Here is an 18,495-nt window from a genome sequence, read left to right on the forward strand (position 1 = left end):
CCTTATTTGCCAAGACCAAGAATTATAAAAGAGAGGGAGGGGGTGCCTTCACAAAGTGAACTCTCTTCTATTCCTCTCCTCTCTTCCTTGGTGTGGCCGACCCTCTTATTCTCCCTTTTCCTTTTTCTTTCTTCTCCTTGGCCAAACCTCATCATCTCTTGGAGCTTGGAAGGTGGCCGGATCTTGCTAGGAGAAGAAGGAGGGAAAGGATGCTTTGTTTCTAGCATCCCTTGGAGCTTGGTGGTGTTGGCCGAGACTTGCTATCTCTTGGAGAAATTTGCTTGGCCGAAACTTGGAAGAAGGAAGAAGAAGGGTTTGGATGGTTCTTGTCTTGGAAGATCGTCACCCACACGACGTCCGAGATAAGAAGAGGAATACGGTAGAAGATCAAGAGGTTGTTGCATACAAAGAAAGGTATAACTAGTAATTATTTTTCGCATCATACTAGTTTTTCTTTGTATGAATTACAAACACAAGAGGCTAGAGATTCTAGATGTTTGGATTTGTTTCGAATTTGTGTTTCTTTTATTTTTCAATCTTGTGATTCGATTGTTCTTTTTGGTTAAACCTAGAGTTATATAAGGAAATTAAATATTGAATTTCGTTAAGAGGCTTTGTCAAGGCAGTGGTGTATGTTCCCATACCCAAGAAGGTCAAGTGCCTTGCCATGTTTGACCTAAGAGTCGATTTCCGAAATAAATATTTAATTGAATTTGTAACATAGGCGGACTTGGATCTATAATGTTAAGTATCGTTTGCGATCCAAGTCTAAACCTCTAAGAACAGATAAGTTAAATTTGGAATCAATAATGTTAAGTTCCGTTTGCGATTCCGAATTTAATATCTAAAGAACACAATAGGTTGTTAGGAAAAGTTCAGAACTTGTACAAAATTTTTGTATAGGGGAACCGATACGATATTCCTAGGACTCACCAACAATTGGTATCAGAGCTAGGGTTTGTCTTCTGTGTGTTTGGTTTTCAATTTAATTATGCACATGTCATACATATTTTAGGCAGGATAATAGTAGGATATGCTAACTCTGTGGTTGCAGACTCCAACTATTATGGCTTAATGTGATTGTGTGTGATTGGACCCTTGGGCATGTCAAGGGTATTTTATGTGTGTGCATGATTATATTTATTAAATACAACATCAACTTTGTGGCCTTCTTCAAAGATCATCTTCTCGGCGGTCTCCGATTTCCTATCCCCTCTTTCTTCTCTTCCTTGAGTCAGTACTTTGGTATCCCCTTGTCATAGTTCGCCCCTAATGCCTTCCGCGTCATGTACGGAATGGTGATCTTATGTTGCCTGTATGAAATCCCCTTGACTCCTTAACTCTTTCACCATTTTTATTCTCTTAAGCGATCAGGGCCTGGCGTCTTCATGGTACAGTTTAGGACCGGGTATAGATTTTTCGAGGGTATGCCTTCCTTAAGTAAAGGCTGGAAGTCCCACTTTTTCTATGTCCAATTGCCCGAGTCCGTGACCTGGCTAGTTGAATGGCATCTTAATCTTCCCTCTCCCTTCAAGTTGAGAGATTATTAGTACCAGCCTGCTTATTTGACTACCTCTAAAAAATTGGACAAAGTGTAGTTGCGACTCTCTTCTTTGCTATGGCAGAGCGTGTTGTACACTTTTAGGCTAAGCCCTATCCAGATGCCTCTGAGCGCACCTTTTGGTAAGATCACTCGACTTCCCTTGCATATCTCCACTAATTGAGGTATTTTCCTTAGTCTGCAGAAGTCATCATGTTTCCTACCTTTGCCCTCAATTCTTCCGCGATGCCCAGCATGACCCTACGGAAACTAGGTAGGGAGATCATGGCTGGTCAGGAGGTTCTCCAGGCCAGCGCCAAAGCAGAGGCTACTTCTCAACAGTCAGGGGACCCTGAGGCCCCTAAAGCTGAATCACTCCCCAGCGGGATAGCTGCTAGTGAGAGGGCTCCCTCTCCAGCTCCCGAGCAACGCTTATGCCTTCAACGCAAAAGATGGTGTGTGACTCTATCAGTCTAATCTTTACCTCAGAGGCTGCCCTTATCGCGGGTGTCCTCCAAGCCAAAACTCCAACTCGGATGAGCACTCCGCTTTCATCAGAGGCTGCGACCTCTTATCCTATTCCAGTCCCCACCCAGGAGCAGACAACCACCTGAATGGAAGGTCTGCTCGGGACTTCTATGCCTTCTGCTCCTCCGTCCTCGAGCCAGCAACCGCCTCTGGCTCCTTCTTCTTCTGGCCCAAGGAGCATCTCAAAGGACGGTACGTCTTTACTTCTTCAATCCAACTGTCATCCCTCCAGGTGTTGTGCTCCATTCCCTCTGCTATCACCTCTCCCAACTGTGGTTAGGTGTAAATTCACGGAGCCCTAGCTGATTCATCGAAAAGCTAGGTCGACCAGATTTTGGAATGCCCCCAACTGGACTTAGCCGACCATCTCTCCCAACGACTAGGGTCGATAAGTTTTATTTGCTTCCCTTTCATGTCCTTGAAATATTGCTAATCCCGCTGGCGCTTTCTTCAGACCTATGTCACGTGGCTGAGCCTATTCCAGTTCGTGGCTAGTCTTCTCTGGGAGAATGAATCCTTGAGGGCTCGCATTCAGGAGATAACATCTCCTACGACCGCTAGCCATGCTTTTGACCAGACAACCACTGAGAGCTTGATCCAATCTAACCTGCAGGTGGCCAAGGAGAAAACTCGAACTGCTAGGAACATGGCTCAAGCAGAGTCAGAGAAGGTGCAGTCCTTACAGACCGCCCTAAAGACAGCGAGTCCAAGCTCAAGTCTAAGGGCCTGAGGCGCGTCCAGATCTTGGTTGACTTGGAGGAGAAGGACGCAGAGGTGACCACCCTCTTTTCACAGCTGCGGGAGCTCCAAGAGGCATACACCTCTCTAAAGACAGACCTGGAGGATAAAATGGCAAAGCTATCTGCCAGCACTAATCGGGAGACCGTCCTTTAGAAGTAGTTGGATGCGGCTCAGGCTGCTCTCAAATCTGCACAGGCAGAGGTTTCAGTTGCTAAGGCAGAGACGGTGGCCTCACGCCAGGAGTTAGCCAAGGCACAAGCTGCTATAGACAAAGCTGGGGAAGAGCTGAAGGATTATTAGGAGGGCAAGAGCTAGCGTCTAGCAGCTCACAAGACCTCCTTCCTAGCCTCTAAAGAGTTTGGATTGAAGATAGGCAATCTCATCGACCAAATGCTTTGCTATGGTGACACAGGACCTTGCTGCAGTCTCCGGTCGACTCCCCCTGAAAACTTCCTGGACCGGGCTCGTCTCCTGAATGAGCTGCCTAATGAAGCTTTCCCTTCATTCGAATAGTTTGTGTTCCCTTGTAACTGCCTTTATTTTGATTTTGAATGATGTCAAACTTCGCTGCGACCTTAATCTTGAAATTTCTTCAAGAAATTGTGTATGGGTTATGTGGGTGGACCTGTTATCAATGTGAAATGTAGTGCTAGAGTATCTAAGGGAGTCCATCCAAGACCTTAAGGCATTTTACTTTATATGAGTAAGTAACTTGTCAAGTGTTTGACCCCTTCATGAATGCCTGATTGGTTTGTCACTTGGGCAGGCCTCTGCAAGGATCATTCCCCCTTCTTGGGCACTTAATCTTTACTAACCGCTCCATCTCCATGACCAGGTCACGTAGTATAACTACTCGATTGGTCGCAGCCTCCAATGATTTTCGAGCCCTCCTATTGTCCCGAGGGAGGCTCACTGTAGCTTCGCCTATTTCTAATGTCATATAGACTTCCACTCTAATTTTACTATGTGTCCTTTTATCCGGCCTTTTTTGACAAGACCACTTCCGCACCAGATTCCAAGATGATCTGACGGCCAACATTACTTCCACGCCTATGACTGACATCAACTACCTCGTCTATGGATCACATGATTGGCGCTAATGTCGAGGCGTTCTTCTAAGCATCTCCCTTGACTACTATAAATAGTCCGCTTCTCTCATTTGTCCCTCCCACTAATAGCTGAAGTCGCCTTCCCTTCTTTTCTTCCTTTCGTGCTTTTGCTTTCCGACCTTCTGTTTATGACCTTAACTTTTCCATGGATTCTCCCCTACCTAGGTATGCCCCTGGTGTCTCAACCTTTAGTGATGTAGATCTAGACGATCTCTGCTTCGTGTACGAAGTGTCCACAACTATGCACATTATCATACCCTCTGAGGTCCATCGACTTTTCCGACCACCTTAGGGCTATATGACTTTTTTCAAAGAACAGGTTGTGGTCAGTCTTCGCCTATCCACCCCTTCTTTTCCAATGTGAATCTCTATTTTCATATTTCGCTTTGTCAAATCACCTCCAACTTCATTCGGATCCTGTGTGGGTTCGTTCTCATCTGTGACTTGTGTGATATTCATTGAACTCCTCACTTATTTCACTACTTCTTCACTCCCTGGCGTCATAGTGAGGGTCTTTTATGCTTCTAGGCTCGCACCCAGACCAACCATTTTGCACCCTTACCCCCTTCGGGAATAGAGTGAAAATATAAATACTTTTTCCTTCGCTTCCCCTCTGTTGTGGAGTGGCCTACTAAGCGACGCTTCTATGTCCCTTCGGCGCCTCCTCTAGGAGACTACCGCTCAGACCCTATTTTTGTGGAGGCATCGTCGCAACTAGAGGGCTAGTGCTTCAATCTGAGCATCTTGTTAATGGAAAATGTGTTGTATTTATTCAGGCTGAGTCTCGTTCCTTTAGAGCTATCACACTCTTTTGGTAAACATTATCTTCACCTTACCTATCTCTTGCCTTTTATGCTAATTTTCATTTTGTTGTAGTCGACACTCTCGCCAGATCATCTTTGACTAGGGCCCTCCCCCTAAGCACTTTGGAAATAAATCATTGAGGGCGCATAATCTTGGGTAGGCGGAACCTTTCACATTCTACTTTACTCGCTCTAGTGGCGGATGCTACTACTATCTCTCGTTCTGCTACCCCTCAAGCCACGCCTACTATATACTCTACTCCAGATCCTGCGTGGTGGACTCATCCTGCTCCTCCCACTCGTCACCCTTGGACTTAAGAAGAGGGGTCCGACTCAGACAATCTGCCACTTTTGCGTCGGTCAAGGCGTAGACCTGTTGGGTCCTGTCCGGTAGCCGGAGCACATGCCACAACCTCCTTACCCAGGACAGCGCCATCTTCCATTCCTGATCCACATCACCTGCGCGACCCTATTATTCCTCTAGAAGCTCGGTTAGGAGCCGATCGAGGGAAGACCTTGGTCGTTAAAGAAGAGATAGATCTGAAGCTACAATCTACATCGACCGACCAAACAGGGCCTTCTTCTCCTCGACCTTCCTCTTCTACTCAACCTGGCCTCTCCACTTAATCTGGGCCTACTTTCTCTCAACCTGACCCTAACGATACTGCTCCCAGATCATCTCCGTCCTGGCGTTCCTGCTTTCGCGCTACTATGCCCTTTGAGTGGGGATTGCGTAGCAACCCCACCGCCCAGGCTAGCTCTATCCTACTGCGAGGACAACTGGCGGCTCATTGGGAGTAGACTATAAAACAAATGGATATCCTCTCACTGTCTGCCTAGGTGGATCTGTTCTTAAAAGTCCCACCGTGATACGTCTTCACTTTCTCTTACTACTCCTCTCTTCCTATCCTGACTACCTGTTTACATGAATAGATATTTGCCAAGCCGCTATGCTTGAGTCAGACGTTCTCGCATATACATCGGCTGAATAAGATCTTAAAGGATCATGTTGCAGACCTGGAGTCTCAACTTTCTTGTCCTTCTGTGGTCCTGTTCCAGCTAAAGACAGAGGAGGAGGCCTTAAGAAAGGTAAATGCATCCCAGGAATAGATCCTAGGCCAAGCCCAACTAGAGACTGACCGACTCCAGGATGACATGAAGAGACTAGAAGCTCTCCACTAGTCATCTGAAACTATGTACCAAGAGGAGCTGACCCTCAAGGAGAAGGCATAGTCAGAGCTGTCCTAACAAATGGCAGCCTTAGAGGACTTCAGACTCATGCATAGGCAAGAGATGGACCGCCTGACCAAGGAACTTAACTCTAAGGATGTACTCCTCATAGACCATAGAAGGGATTTAGAATCTCAGGTTACAGAGCTGGACTCTTTGTGAGCAGAGCTGTCTCAAGCTCGATCAGCATTGTCTCAGTCAACTCAGGCCTTCGAAACCTACAAGGAGGGAGAGAGCGAGCACCAGTTGATTGATCGGGCAGAATACCTGCACTCTCTGGAGTTTGACTCTCAGGTAGGAGATCGCTTTATCCGATCACTAGTCTATGCACCAATAGGAGCAGTCCAACAACTCCAAGAGGAAGGGTACTTGTCATCTGACCCCCCTAAGGATTTCCTAAACCATCAGCGAATTATCAAAGAAATACCCGATGATGTTTTTTCCGAATTTAAATTATTGTTTGCCTTAACACATTGTAAGTATAAAAACTTGTCCGAGGTTTTTAGTTCCCGCTTTGTATTGGGGCTTTTTGGATCTGTGTGTATAAGGATCTATAAATGTAAGTGGGGCAGAGCTCGTTAGGTCATGAGCTCAAAGAGCTTGTTGTGAAAGACCTTTTAGATCTTCACCCGCCTTAGCTGAGGTAGACACAACTTTGCTTGAGGCTGGTAATAGGACTTAACTAAGTCCTTCGTTTGTGACTTGAAGACTTCCGAAGTGCCTCGTTGAAAGCTTAATCCAGGACAGGCTCAACTGACCAGGGATTTTGCTCATATGCCTATAGTGCCCATCTCCAGGCCTTAGATTTTTCTATCAAACAACCGTTGTTACAAGGAATAACACCCTCAGATACGATAGGGTTGAAGGTGATTAGCACTCCAAGGATAATCCAAGCTTCTACCTTGAGCGTCCTGTAGATAGTAGGCACCGGATGCTAGTTTCTTAATGACCTTATAAGGACCGTTCCACTGGGATGCTAACTTAGTTACCTCTCTGACCAGTTTGATCCTTTTCCATACTAAATCCCCTTATCCGAAGAAGAAGGGGATCACCTTCTTGTCATAGGTCAGCCGCATCCTTTGTCGGTATGCGGTTAATCGGGTAGTCGTCCTTTCACGAGTTTCACTGATTAGATTCAACTCTAGAAGTCGTCGCTCAGTATTCTCAGGGTTATACAGTAATCATCAGTTGGACGGAACTTCAACCTCGACTGACACGACTGCCTCATTGCCATAGATGAGATGGAAGGGAGTGAGTCCTGTACTCTCTCGCGGATTGGTGCGATATGCCCAAAGAATGCTGGGGAGCTCCTCGACCCAATCGCCGCCCACATGGTCTAGTTTTACCTTCAACCCGTGTACTATCTCCAGTTAGTGACCTATGTCTATCCATTGCTCTACGGATAGGCCACAGAAGTGAAAGCCTGAGTGATGTCAAATCCTCAGCACCATTCCTAAATCTTGCATCCTTAGAACTGCCGACCATTGTTTAAGACCAAATTGTGTGAGATTCCAAATCGACACAAGATCTTCTTCCATAGAAACTAGATGACAGCTCCCTCTATTATCCTGACCAGGGCTTCTGCCTCCACCCACTTGGAGAAGTAATCCACCACCATAAGTAGAAAGTGCTTCTGCCCAGGAGCCATAGGGAAAGGTCTCACTATGTCCATACCCCATTGGTCGAAGGGGCACAAGACTGTTGAGGTTTTCAAAATCTCGGTTGGTAGATGGGTCAAGTTCTGATGTTTTTGGCAAGAGAGGAAGGTGATTACTAACTGCTAAGCATCTCTTTGAAGGGTGGGCCAAAAATACCCGGTCAGGAGTCTCTATTGAGCCAACATCCTTCCTCCTGCATGGTTACCGCAGCATCCTTGATGAACCTCTTGTAGGGTATATTCTACCTTATTCGGGCCTAAGCATTTAAGCAATGGTCGAGAGAATGCCCTCTTGTACAAATGGTCCCCTATCAATGCATACGCATGCGCTCTTTTTCTGATCGATCTAGCTTCTTCCACCTCAGCAGGTAAGACACCTTATTGAAGATAAATGATTATTGGCGCTCTCCAGTCAATTGACTTATCCATATTGTTCTGTAGGTTAATTTGGGCTATCAGGAAGCTCTGAGCTATTGACCTATCCAATACCCAAGTGGTCAAAGAGCTGGCCATTTTGGCTAGGTCATCTGCCCTTTGGTTATCTAACCAGGGAATCTTAGTCACTATGACTTCCTTGAAGCCCTCATTCATTTTCTCATATTCTTCTCTGTATAACTGCAGCTTCTCATTGTTAACTTCAAAGTTTATAGCCACTTGCTAAGCTACCAATAGAGAATCTGAATAAATGATCACTTGGGTGACCCCGACGTGCTAAGCTGCCTACAATCCAACCAGTAAGGCTTCATACTCCGCCTTGTTATTAGTAGCTCTGAAGTTTAGCCAGACCGCTAGTTGCATAATATCTTCTTCAGGGGATATAAGGAGTATTTCTAGGCTACTTCCTTGTTGAGTGGATGATCAATCCACGTATACTTTCCATGTTTCTTCAGAGTCAAACTGATGGATCTCCATGATAAAATCTGCCAAAGCCTGTGCTTTAATTACTGTTCGGGGTTGATACTATATATCATACTCTCCAAGTTCCGTTGCCCACTTGATGAGATGACCGGCTATCTCCATATTGGTAAGGGCCTTACCCATGGTGCTATTGGTTAAGACCATGATTGGGTGTGCTAAAAAATAAAGTCGAAGGCAACGAGCCATGAGAACTAATCTGTAAACTAACTTTTTGATCATCGTGCATCGAGATTCGGCCTCTTTTAATAGGTGACTGAAGAAATACATAGGCTGTTGCGCGTCATCCTGCTCTTTCACTAGAACTGCCCCCATGGCCTCAGGGATAGCTGACAAGTACACCCATAGCGGTTTTCCAGCATTAGGCTTAAATAGCAAGTGCAAGGTCTCCAGATGTTGTTTTAATTCCTCAAAAGCTTTGCTGCACTCGTCATCCCACTGAAAATTGGCAGCCCTTCTGAGTACTATGAAAAAGGGAGCACTCAGTCTACAGATCGAGATATGAACCTGGACAACGTAGTTATTCTGCATACCAGCTTCTGTGCTTCCTTCAGATTCCTGGGTGTCTGCATGTCATGGAGGGCTTGAACCTTCTCCGGGTTGTCTTTGATTCCTCGTTCAGTAATGAGATACCCTAGGAAATTTTCCCCTCAAACTCCAAATAGGCACTTCAATGGATTTAATTTCAACCCATAGTGTCGCAGCGTGCCATAAGTTTCTTCTATATCAGAAATCAAATTTATTGCCAAGGTGGATTTGACGAGGATACCATCTACATAAACCTCTATGTTCCACCCTATCTGCTCTTGAATGATCTTATCCATCATCCGTTGATAAGTAGCTCCTACGTTGCATAGACCGAACGACATAACTGTATAATAGAAAGTACCATCGGCTGTGATGAAGTTGACCTTCTCCTGATCCTCCTGGGCGAGAGGTATCTGGTAGTATCCTTGATAGACATCAAGCATACAAATCCTCTCGCAGCCCGAGGTTGAATCCACCATCTGGTCGATCCTTGGTAGCAGGTAGCAATCCTTAGGTCTAGCTCAGTTGAGTCTCTGAAATCGATGTAAACTCTCCACTTATTATTAGGTTTGTATACTAGGACCACGTTAGAGAGCCAGGATGGGAACTGTACCTCTTTAACGTGTCTTGCTTTCAAGATCTGGTCCATTTCAGTTCAGATGATCTTATTTTGTTTGGCTAAAATGTTCTGCTTCTTCTGCTTGACCAGTCGGGAATCAGGCAGGAGGTATAACTTGTGCTCAGCTACCTCGGGCTTGACTCCCGGTAGCTCCTCAAGGGACCAAGCGAAGATGTCCTTATTGCGTGTTAGGCATTTAAGATCTATCTTGATCTCAATCGGCAGATTGCCTGATATGCGGGCGATGCTCTCCAGACGCTCTGAATAGAGCTGGACCTCTTCCTAAGGGATGTGTTCCTCTGCCATAGGTAGAAGATCCTCTTAGATGATGTGGATTCCGCCATCCGAGGTTCTTTGAGCCTTGCGGGCCTCCATTTTCACCATGTCGATGTAACACCTAAGAGAGATCAGTTAATCGCCTCTGACTTCCCCGACCTGGTCTCCCACAAGGAATTTAATCTTCTAATAGAACGTGGAGACTGCAGCCCGGAACTCATGCAATGTTAGTCTTCCCAGGATGACGTTATAAGAGGATGGTGAATCCACCAAAATGAAAGTGCTTCTCCATGTCCTCACTAAGGGCTCACTACCCAGAGATATGGCTAACTTGATTTGGCTCATTGGTTAGTTTTACCTCATTGTCGGTGAACCCGTACTATAAAGTGGTTACGGGCTGGAGCTCACTGACGTCGATTTGCATGCCCTCGAACACATTCTTGAACAGTATGTTGACAGAGCTTCCGGTATCAATGAAAACCCTGGCCATGCGATTGTTGGCTATGATGGCTTTGATTATTAGGGCATCATCATGCAGGAGCTCCAATCCCTCCAAGTCTTACTTCCCGAAACTGATTATGGGCTCGACAGCTTGTTCCCAGCTGCATCCTACAGCATGTATCTCCAAGCGGCGTTTATGAGATTTCCGAGCCCTAGCGGAATTTACATCTGTGGGACCTCTGGAGATCATGCCGATCTTTTGGATGGTCATATTTTCCCTATTCTCCTCCTCCAGGGATTCCCTAGCTCCTTGCCCCGACCTGGCTGCTGGTTTCCCTGACCTATATTTTCAGGCAGGAATTTACCTGACTGACCTATCTCAAGTGGAGGCAGGCCTAGTTCAGCTACGCATCGAGAGTCACGGGTGAACTGGATACAATCCCTGGTGGCATGGATGTGAGACCTATGGTAAGTGCAATAGCGAGGCCCCCACTGCCCAAGTCTTGGGATTTGGACAGCTTCTACCCGCTAAGTCGTCCTAGAGTCTTGACCGGGCGGGAATCCTGGTCGGGTATCCTTAGAGCGGGGAAAAGACTGAGCTAGAGATTAGGGCGGCCTTTTCTCCAGCTTGTTGGCAGGGGTGGGCGCCTTGTCTGCTTTCTGACGAGCTGTCTGGGCTTCTTCTACGTTGATGTAGTTGGCTGCCCTCCCCAACATCTCATCAAAGTTCCGTATTGGCTCTTGGATGAGAGCCCGGAAGAACCAGACCATGGGAGAAGGCGCTCATCAATATCTCTGAGGTAGCGGATGGGACGTCCTGGGCTACCTGATTGAAGCGTTTGATATAGCTTCTTAAGGGCTCATAAACCCTTACTTGAGGGCAAAGAGACAATGGTATGTCTTCTGATACTTCCTGCTACTAGCGAAATAGCACAGGAAAATGGTTTTGAAGTCTTGGAAGCAGGTGATGGACCCGTTCGACAATTCATCGAACAATTTTTGCGCCGATCCGATCAGAGTATTTAAGAATACTCGGCATTTGATGGCGTCGCTGTATTGATATAACAACGCAGCGTTTTGAAATTTTCGGAGGTGATCCTCCAGGTCCTTGCTACCATCATACTCTCTAATAGCTGGGGGCTTGTGCCCCTTCGGTAGCTTTTCCTCGAGTATCCTTAGAGAGAATGACACTTGCTCCTTAGGCACCTCCTTAGGCTCCTCTCGGAGGACTATGACTTTCCCCTTCTTTGAATCTCTAGGCGGGGAGCTCTCAGCTATGGAGGCCTATGGTTGCTATTTCTTATTATAATAGTCCAGGTCCTTGTTGTAATAGTCCAGGCAGGGCTCTTGATAGAAGGCTTGAGGGAAATCCTCAAGCTGTTTTCTTTTAGATCCTCTATTCGAGACATGGGTTGGGTCCTTGGAAACTGTGGGCATCTTGTGTAGGTGTTAAGTCTCGGTGGTTTATTTTTTAGAAGTCATCCGCCTCTTAGCCTCCTTGAATAGTTCATATTCTCCTGCTATCATGGTGACGTTGATCTTTCTGGTATCCTCTATCTTCACGCTCCAGAATAAGCGAAGGAAGTTCTCACAGACGGCGCCAAATTGATCCTGTCCGAAATCCGAGTCAGACGAAGGTCGGCTGAGATGTCACTAGCGTCGACGAAGAGGCGACTTGGACACCCCTGCATATGTGCCCAAGAAAATGGACCCCCACGTGGGACTGAAGGATGGCGGTGATGAAACCAGTGGTACTTAGGTTCTATGCACACTCTGACAAGCACACGGAACGTTAGAGATCCGAAACTAGGGAAAAAGTCCTCGGCGTAGGCCCTCCGACGATCAAGTCAGGTACTTTTTGCCCAGAAGAACAGTGTACGAAGGAAAAAAACTGTAGAAGAGAAGTGCGAATGCGCGAGAGAGCGTACCTGCACAAGGGAGAGGACCTCCCTTTTTATATGACACTGCGTACCTCTGGAACCTGACCACTGTCAGAGAATGTCGGGTGTCAGAGTTTGTCAGGTGATGGAGGACACGTGGTGCCCTCTTATAGATTGAGAGAAGGTTATATTCATAGATGCATGACAACATACCACTGGAATATTTTCTGACATATGACAATTATTCCTTGACAGGCGGTTACGATTCCCTGACATTGTTGTCGCCTAATGCCTTCTGTCCCGCCTGGGTTGAGTTACGTACGGGCAGTTCGGGCTGACCATTAGGGTGTGACGCCGGCCCGAGTCTTGATGAGGGAGATGAGCTGCGACGAGGGTCTCATCTTTCATGCTTGGAGTACTGAAGGGCTGACTGGGAGTTGTCTTACGGCAAGTATACCAGGCCTATCTATGCAGATCGGATTGAGGAAACCAGATCAGTCGAGGAAGGTCAGACCTTACTTCAGGCTATGTCTTATGTTTCTGATCTGGGATCCTGATCTATAAGCACCCGACCGGGCATTCTACGGCTGATGATGCCAGGTGGTCTAACTCCTTCTTTCCCTAATTTTTGACTGTCACGTCCCCTTGACTTCTGACTGTCACGTCTCCTTGACTTCCGACTACCTGACCTTATCGGATCCTATCGTTATGCACTGTATAGCAGTACCCTTAATTCTTTCTTAGTTCCAATTTTTCAACATACTCTAATATATTAGCATCAGTTTAATTAGTATATATGGAGATTTTTCCCCCCGTTGGAATTAAGAATATATTCAGAGGTCTGATAAAATAATTTCCCAACAGTTTAAACAACACTTCGTGTGAATTTATAAAATAGCATTTCGTATCCTGTCCAGCCTGCCATATCTTGCATCACCATTTCTCTTCATAAAATATCCTCCTCCATCCCTCAGAATCAAACTACTGCACGATAGTTTATACAATTAATAATGCAGCGAGGAATTAATTTATGCACCTTCGCCCACTCCGATCAAAGAGACCACCAACTTTGTGGTGCCGAGTCGTTTACTCCTTAAAAAAAACTACTTAATCTCTTATCAAGGATCTTAATTTAATCTAAATATCGTAAGTGAACTGTCAATATGTTTGACCATTAAAGGCGTCTGATTCTTCTTGCAATTTAGCTTTGAACTTGAGTTCCCTTGTAACACAATTTAAAATTGAGGAGGGCAAATTGTCAAAGATAACATAAATAAAATATCATATACATCCACGTGAAAGGAGTTGCAACGAGGCTATAATATAAAAAAGATCGTGAGGATCTAAACCGGTATTTTAATGATTATTTATGTTACTGTGAAATAATTTGGCTAAAATAATCTGATTATTTAATTATAGATCTCACACATAACTGTGAATCTTCTCGGAGATATATGATCGACTTTGAACACACAATCTTATGTTAAGATCTTATGATAATCAAATCCACGATGCAGTAATTATCTGGTTAATTTTCAGCAAAACAATTAGCCCATCTCTTTCTCTCTCTATATATAGCCTTCCTCAAGAGCCCTACAACAAGCAATCCCTCTCTCTCTCTTTCTCTCTCTCTCTCTCTTTCTCAGTATAATTAAACACAATTGGTGTATAGGAACAAAATGCTTGGATTAGGCTGTGGAAGGAGTAATGAATCCTCAAGGAGGAGAGGGAAGAAGAATGGTTTGGAGAAGCGAAAACAGCCGCAAAGAGGACTTGGGGTGGCTCAGTTGGAGAAGATCATATTGCAGAATCAGATGAGGGGTGATCTCCACAAGGTTTTATCTTTTCTCTAGTTTCATCTATGTTCTTGTTTGTCTTCATGCATCTCGATCTTATTTTTCTTTTTCCCCTTGATGGAATTAGCAGGATTCTGGCAGCAGACTACAAACAGGGTATCCTTCATCTCCCCCTTCTACCACTTCATCTTCTTCGATGTTTGATCCCTGTTCTAGTGTCATGGTATGTATATATCTAGCTAGCTTTACAAAGCTCAATTCTAACTTTCCATCTTTATAGGAGAGTTAATGGCGAATTAATTTTCTGTTAATTCAGATTGGGTTTGGAGAGAACGCAGAGATTGGCACAGCATATAATACATTTAATTCCAGTTCCTTTCTTAATCAAGGGGAGCTGCCAACGCTATCTCTCTTTGAACGGACCACACAGGTATTGCATGCCTACTTAACCTTAATCCATATGAACCTATAAATTTGGAGATAATTAATAACTTTTCTCTCTTCTGGTTTTGTGTAGATCGTGAGCAACAATAATGATAGGTCCATTTGTACGAGGCACAACTCCCGTGATGTGCAAGAAATTGATTTGGAGCTTAGATTATGACTTTGGTGATTTCAGTGGTCAATGTTGGAATAATGAATGGTTTTGTAGATGTTTATAAGAAAAATGGTTCATTAAACATTGTGCAAATAATTAAAGAGATTAATCATTGAGCTCTTCTCAGCTATCTATGTACTAATTTTATAGTTGTTTTTCAAGTACAAAACATACCTCTATAACTCTACGCTCTATGTCTGATTGGTTGGTTGCTCTAGAAAAAAGGTATCCTGGTAATGAAGCTCCTGTCAATGTAGAATTTTAGGAAAGAGTCTATTATACAGAGTCTTATCTATTCTATAAGAGATTATTTTCGAAATTCAAATATGTGATCTCTATCTAGCTAGGTCACACAAGATCAACTTTTTGATTGGTTGCTCGAACAATAAAATTTAGTTAATTAGAAAGATCACATTTGTCCATGGGTGAATAAAACACATTTGCGATCACACTCTCATGCATCTCTAGATGCTCTACAACCTTTCCCTTTGGTTAGATTTAACTTTGACCTAGACCTCTTTGTTTAACTCTTCAATGATCCATTTGAGAAAGTAAATTTGATTGTTATGGTAATTTCACCATAATAGTTTTGTGCCATTGGTGGAAAACTATCCATGCATGGATAAATGAAGAAGAACAACCCTAGCATGCCTGACCGATCTATCCAACTAAGATCCATGCACTAGTATTGTTCCCTCTTGAGAAAACCCCAAGGATGCCAAAGTGGGCATATTACAATTTATGGCATTTTGTTGAAGGGAGCATTAGTTGATTAAACTTATATCAAACTACCATATTGCAACAGTATAAATTGACATCTTCAACCAATGCAAGGGATGTTCAAAGGCAATGATGCCTCTTTTAAAAAGCAAGGTTATAACAACCAAGGAACCTTATAAGGATGCGACAACAAAGACTAAAGTGAGATGTAAATCATTGGCATCAAGTACTCAAAGGTGAAAAACACCCTAAGGGGAAGTATGAACTAGCTGAATGAGACGAGAATGATTGCAATGGTATAAACCAATGTGAGTTGAGAAGAAATATATGCCCTAAACTAACACTTTGAAATCCAAGACGAGCCCATCTCAATAACTTCAAAACATTGCAAAAGGACATATATTAGCAATTCTAATCTAGAATAGCACAAAAGCAATTCTAATCTAGATAGCACAAAAGTCGTATTTCTAACCAACTAAATATGGGATATCTTCCCGATCACTATAAAAAAATAAAAGCATTTGTAACGGCCTATGCCATCATAGATATCAAGAAAGTCATCGTTGATGGGCTTTTTTGCTAGAAAAAAATTATTATCTTGATCTTGCCGTTAAAGATAGTTCCATTGTCGCTAAATTTGCAATAGTAGTCAAGGATCATAATTTGTGTCTAGAATTATTTTTTCAAAAATTTATTACAAATAATTCAATAATTGTGACAGCCTATTACCCTTAGAGATGAACTTTTGAAAAAAGGAAAAAGTTTGAATGTCATTCAATAGATTCGTTGTTATTAGTCCACCTTTGAGATATATATAATCATTATACTGACTATAATTTTAGAAAATAAAGCAAGCATAACTTCCTTTTAAAATGATCTGTTAGATATAAGGTGAGTTTTGAGTTGATTTTAACTAAAACAAGCTGATTTCAGCTTGTTTCAAGATAGAAAAAAACGACTTGTTTGCTTTGAACTCCCCCCACAATTGGATGATTTTGTAACAATTTAAAACTTATATTTCAGGTGTTTTAATTATTGGTAATGATCCCGTGATAAGGTCAGACCCCGCCTCGCAGGAGGTCAACGTCACGTGGAAGGTCAAAGTTAAGGCGGTCAATGCCCCTAGGCTAGCGTCTGACCGGACGACCCTATCAGCCGGTCGGACTAAGGAATGGCCGGTCCAATGTTATTACAGCTCGGTCTCGCACTAAGCTTCTGACGCTCAAAGACTATGACCAAAGCAAGCGCCGATCGGCAAGTCATGTGCCGAGCGGCTGGGCATGTGCCGAGCGACTGGGCATGTGTTGAGCGGCTGGGCATGTGCCGGATGGACATCCGGATCGGCCGCAAATCATATCACAGCAATCGAAGCGCAGACCCGACCCAGGAAACCTAGACAATGGAAGTAGCCGAGTGGCCTCCCCGCTCGGCCCAGATAGCGGAATTAGCCAAACGGCCCACCCGCTCGGCCCACTAATAGACAAAGGGAGGATCGACTGGTATCCTCCTCGAGACCCGCACCACAAACAGACAGCATGGTTGCCGGTATGATCAGGCAGAGAATCGTATGACAGAAGCTTCCACTGTTTTGTTAGGATATGCTCAGACTATTGAGGTATGATGTCAAGTACACTTTTCTGACACGTCATATCAAGGAAAGCTTTGAGATGCATGCACACCTCGAGGAGCGTGCACGTGCACCCCTGGGAGCCCTATATAAAGGACCCCAAGCTTCGACGAAGGTATGCTCATTCTACTGTAGCTACAGTTATGCTGTCACTTTCATTTCTTTCCTTGCTTGCTGCTTTCGTCGGAGATTTGACTTGAGCGTCGGAGGACCATCGCTAGGGAACCACTCCGTAGCTCGGCACTGACGCTTTTGTGCTTGCAGGCTAGTCTTATCGGAGGTCCACGCACGGTCAATAGGAAAGCCACATCCCCAGCGTCCATCCCTCGACTCTCGGACAAGATCAAATTTGGTGCCGTATGTGGGAGCACACCTACATCCGAGCTGAGAGGATGGAAGAAGCTGGACGACTTCACACGGTGGCGCTTACTCAGGAGGAGCTTGACGCACTTGTACAGTTGCGACCGGCAAAATTAGTCGAGCAGCTGCAGCAAAGAGCGCTAGCCGATCGGCTAGCCCAACAAGCAACATCGGCCTTGGGAGGCCGAGCGACCCATGAAGACCGACCAGAGCAATTGTCCATCTGGAGGCAGAATAAAGGGTCGACCGGCACTCACGGGGAGGCTCCACCCATGCCTATTCCATTCCACCGAGCCTTGTTTCAAACGCCCTCCGAGATTGCTCAAGCCAATCAAGGGAAGGGACTCTTCTTCAAATGAAGCACCCGTGTGAAATGCAAGGAAAGGCAAGGCACCCCGAGCTGATTCATCGCCCGAGCGGATCAACTGCCAGTTCTCCGAGGCAATCCTACAAGATCCTCTCCACGCTCCCTTGGCGATCGGAGAATATAACGGGTCCACCGACCTGGACGACCATCTTGGTAAGTTCGATAACGCTGCTACTCTTCATCAGTACACAAAGGGAGTCAAGTGCCGAGTCTTCCTCACCACGCTCTTCGGCTCGGCACAACGATAGTTCAGAAGGCTGCCGGACGGGTCCATCCAAAACTTCAAGGACTTCCAAACGGCCTTCCTACATCACTTCGCTAGTAGCAGACGCTATCAGAAGACGAGTGTCAGCTTGTTCTCCATGAAGCAAAACCCCAGAGAGTCTCTCTGACCGTACACCCAAGGGATCGTGGACGGAGATTTCTTCCGGTCTCTCATCCGAAAGTCACCTCAGGACTACGACCACATGCTGAAGAAGGCCAACGAATACATAAATGTGGAAGAGGCCTGGGCGGCAAAGAGGAAGGAAACACCGTCCGAACCATCGGCGCCGACTGAACGGAGGCCGCCGATCATCCATCAGCCACCGCGAGGACCCTGAGCTGAAGGGACATGACTACACCAGGAAGCAAGACCTCATGCAGTTTAGCACGTGGCCTCCGGGCATCCAAAACCAAAAGGGAAGGTATGGACCCCCCATGTTCTGTTCCTTCCACCAGTCAGCAACTCACAACACCCGCGATTGTCGCGGATTCAATC

The 18,495-nt window shown here is 45.2% G+C and overlaps 1 protein-coding gene across 2 annotated transcripts; it reads left to right on the forward strand.

The window, feature by feature from the left end:
- Nucleotides 1–13,873: 13,873 nt before the first annotated feature.
- LOC122000093 (protein SPEAR1-like) lies at nucleotides 13,874–14,848 on the forward strand. Of its 2 annotated transcripts, none has more exons than XM_042554636.1 (4): nucleotides 13,874–14,102; nucleotides 14,191–14,286; nucleotides 14,380–14,493; nucleotides 14,581–14,848. In XM_042554636.1, exons 1-4 carry the CDS (start codon nucleotides 13,947–13,949, stop codon nucleotides 14,665–14,667), a joined length of 453 nt encoding a protein of 150 aa, XP_042410570.1. In that variant the 5' UTR covers nucleotides 13,874–13,946; the 3' UTR covers nucleotides 14,668–14,848. The 2 variants fall into 2 exon arrangements, with proteins under 2 accessions (XP_042410570.1, XP_042410571.1); XM_042554637.1 differs by having other exon boundaries at nucleotides 14,194–14,286.
- The last annotated feature ends 3,647 nt before the right edge of the window (nucleotides 14,849–18,495 follow it).

This window comes from Zingiber officinale, chromosome 7A, assembly GCF_018446385.1.
Source record: "Zingiber officinale cultivar Zhangliang chromosome 7A, Zo_v1.1, whole genome shotgun sequence".
NCBI lineage: Eukaryota > Viridiplantae > Streptophyta > Magnoliopsida > Zingiberales > Zingiberaceae > Zingiber > Zingiber officinale.

Bases quoted from the DNA above. Each gene is read 5' to 3' on its own strand.
- LOC122000093 (XM_042554636.1), top strand. From the start codon at position 13,947: ATGCTTGGATTAGGCTGTGGAAGGAGTAATGAATCCTCAAGGAGGAGA. The intron at 14,103-14,190 runs GTTTTATCTTTT...TGATGGAATTAG, and splicing joins TGAGGGGTGATCTCCACAAG to CAGGATTCTGGCAGCAGACT. The intron at 14,287-14,379 runs GTATGTATATAT...CTGTTAATTCAG, and splicing joins ATCCCTGTTCTAGTGTCATG to ATTGGGTTTGGAGAGAACGC.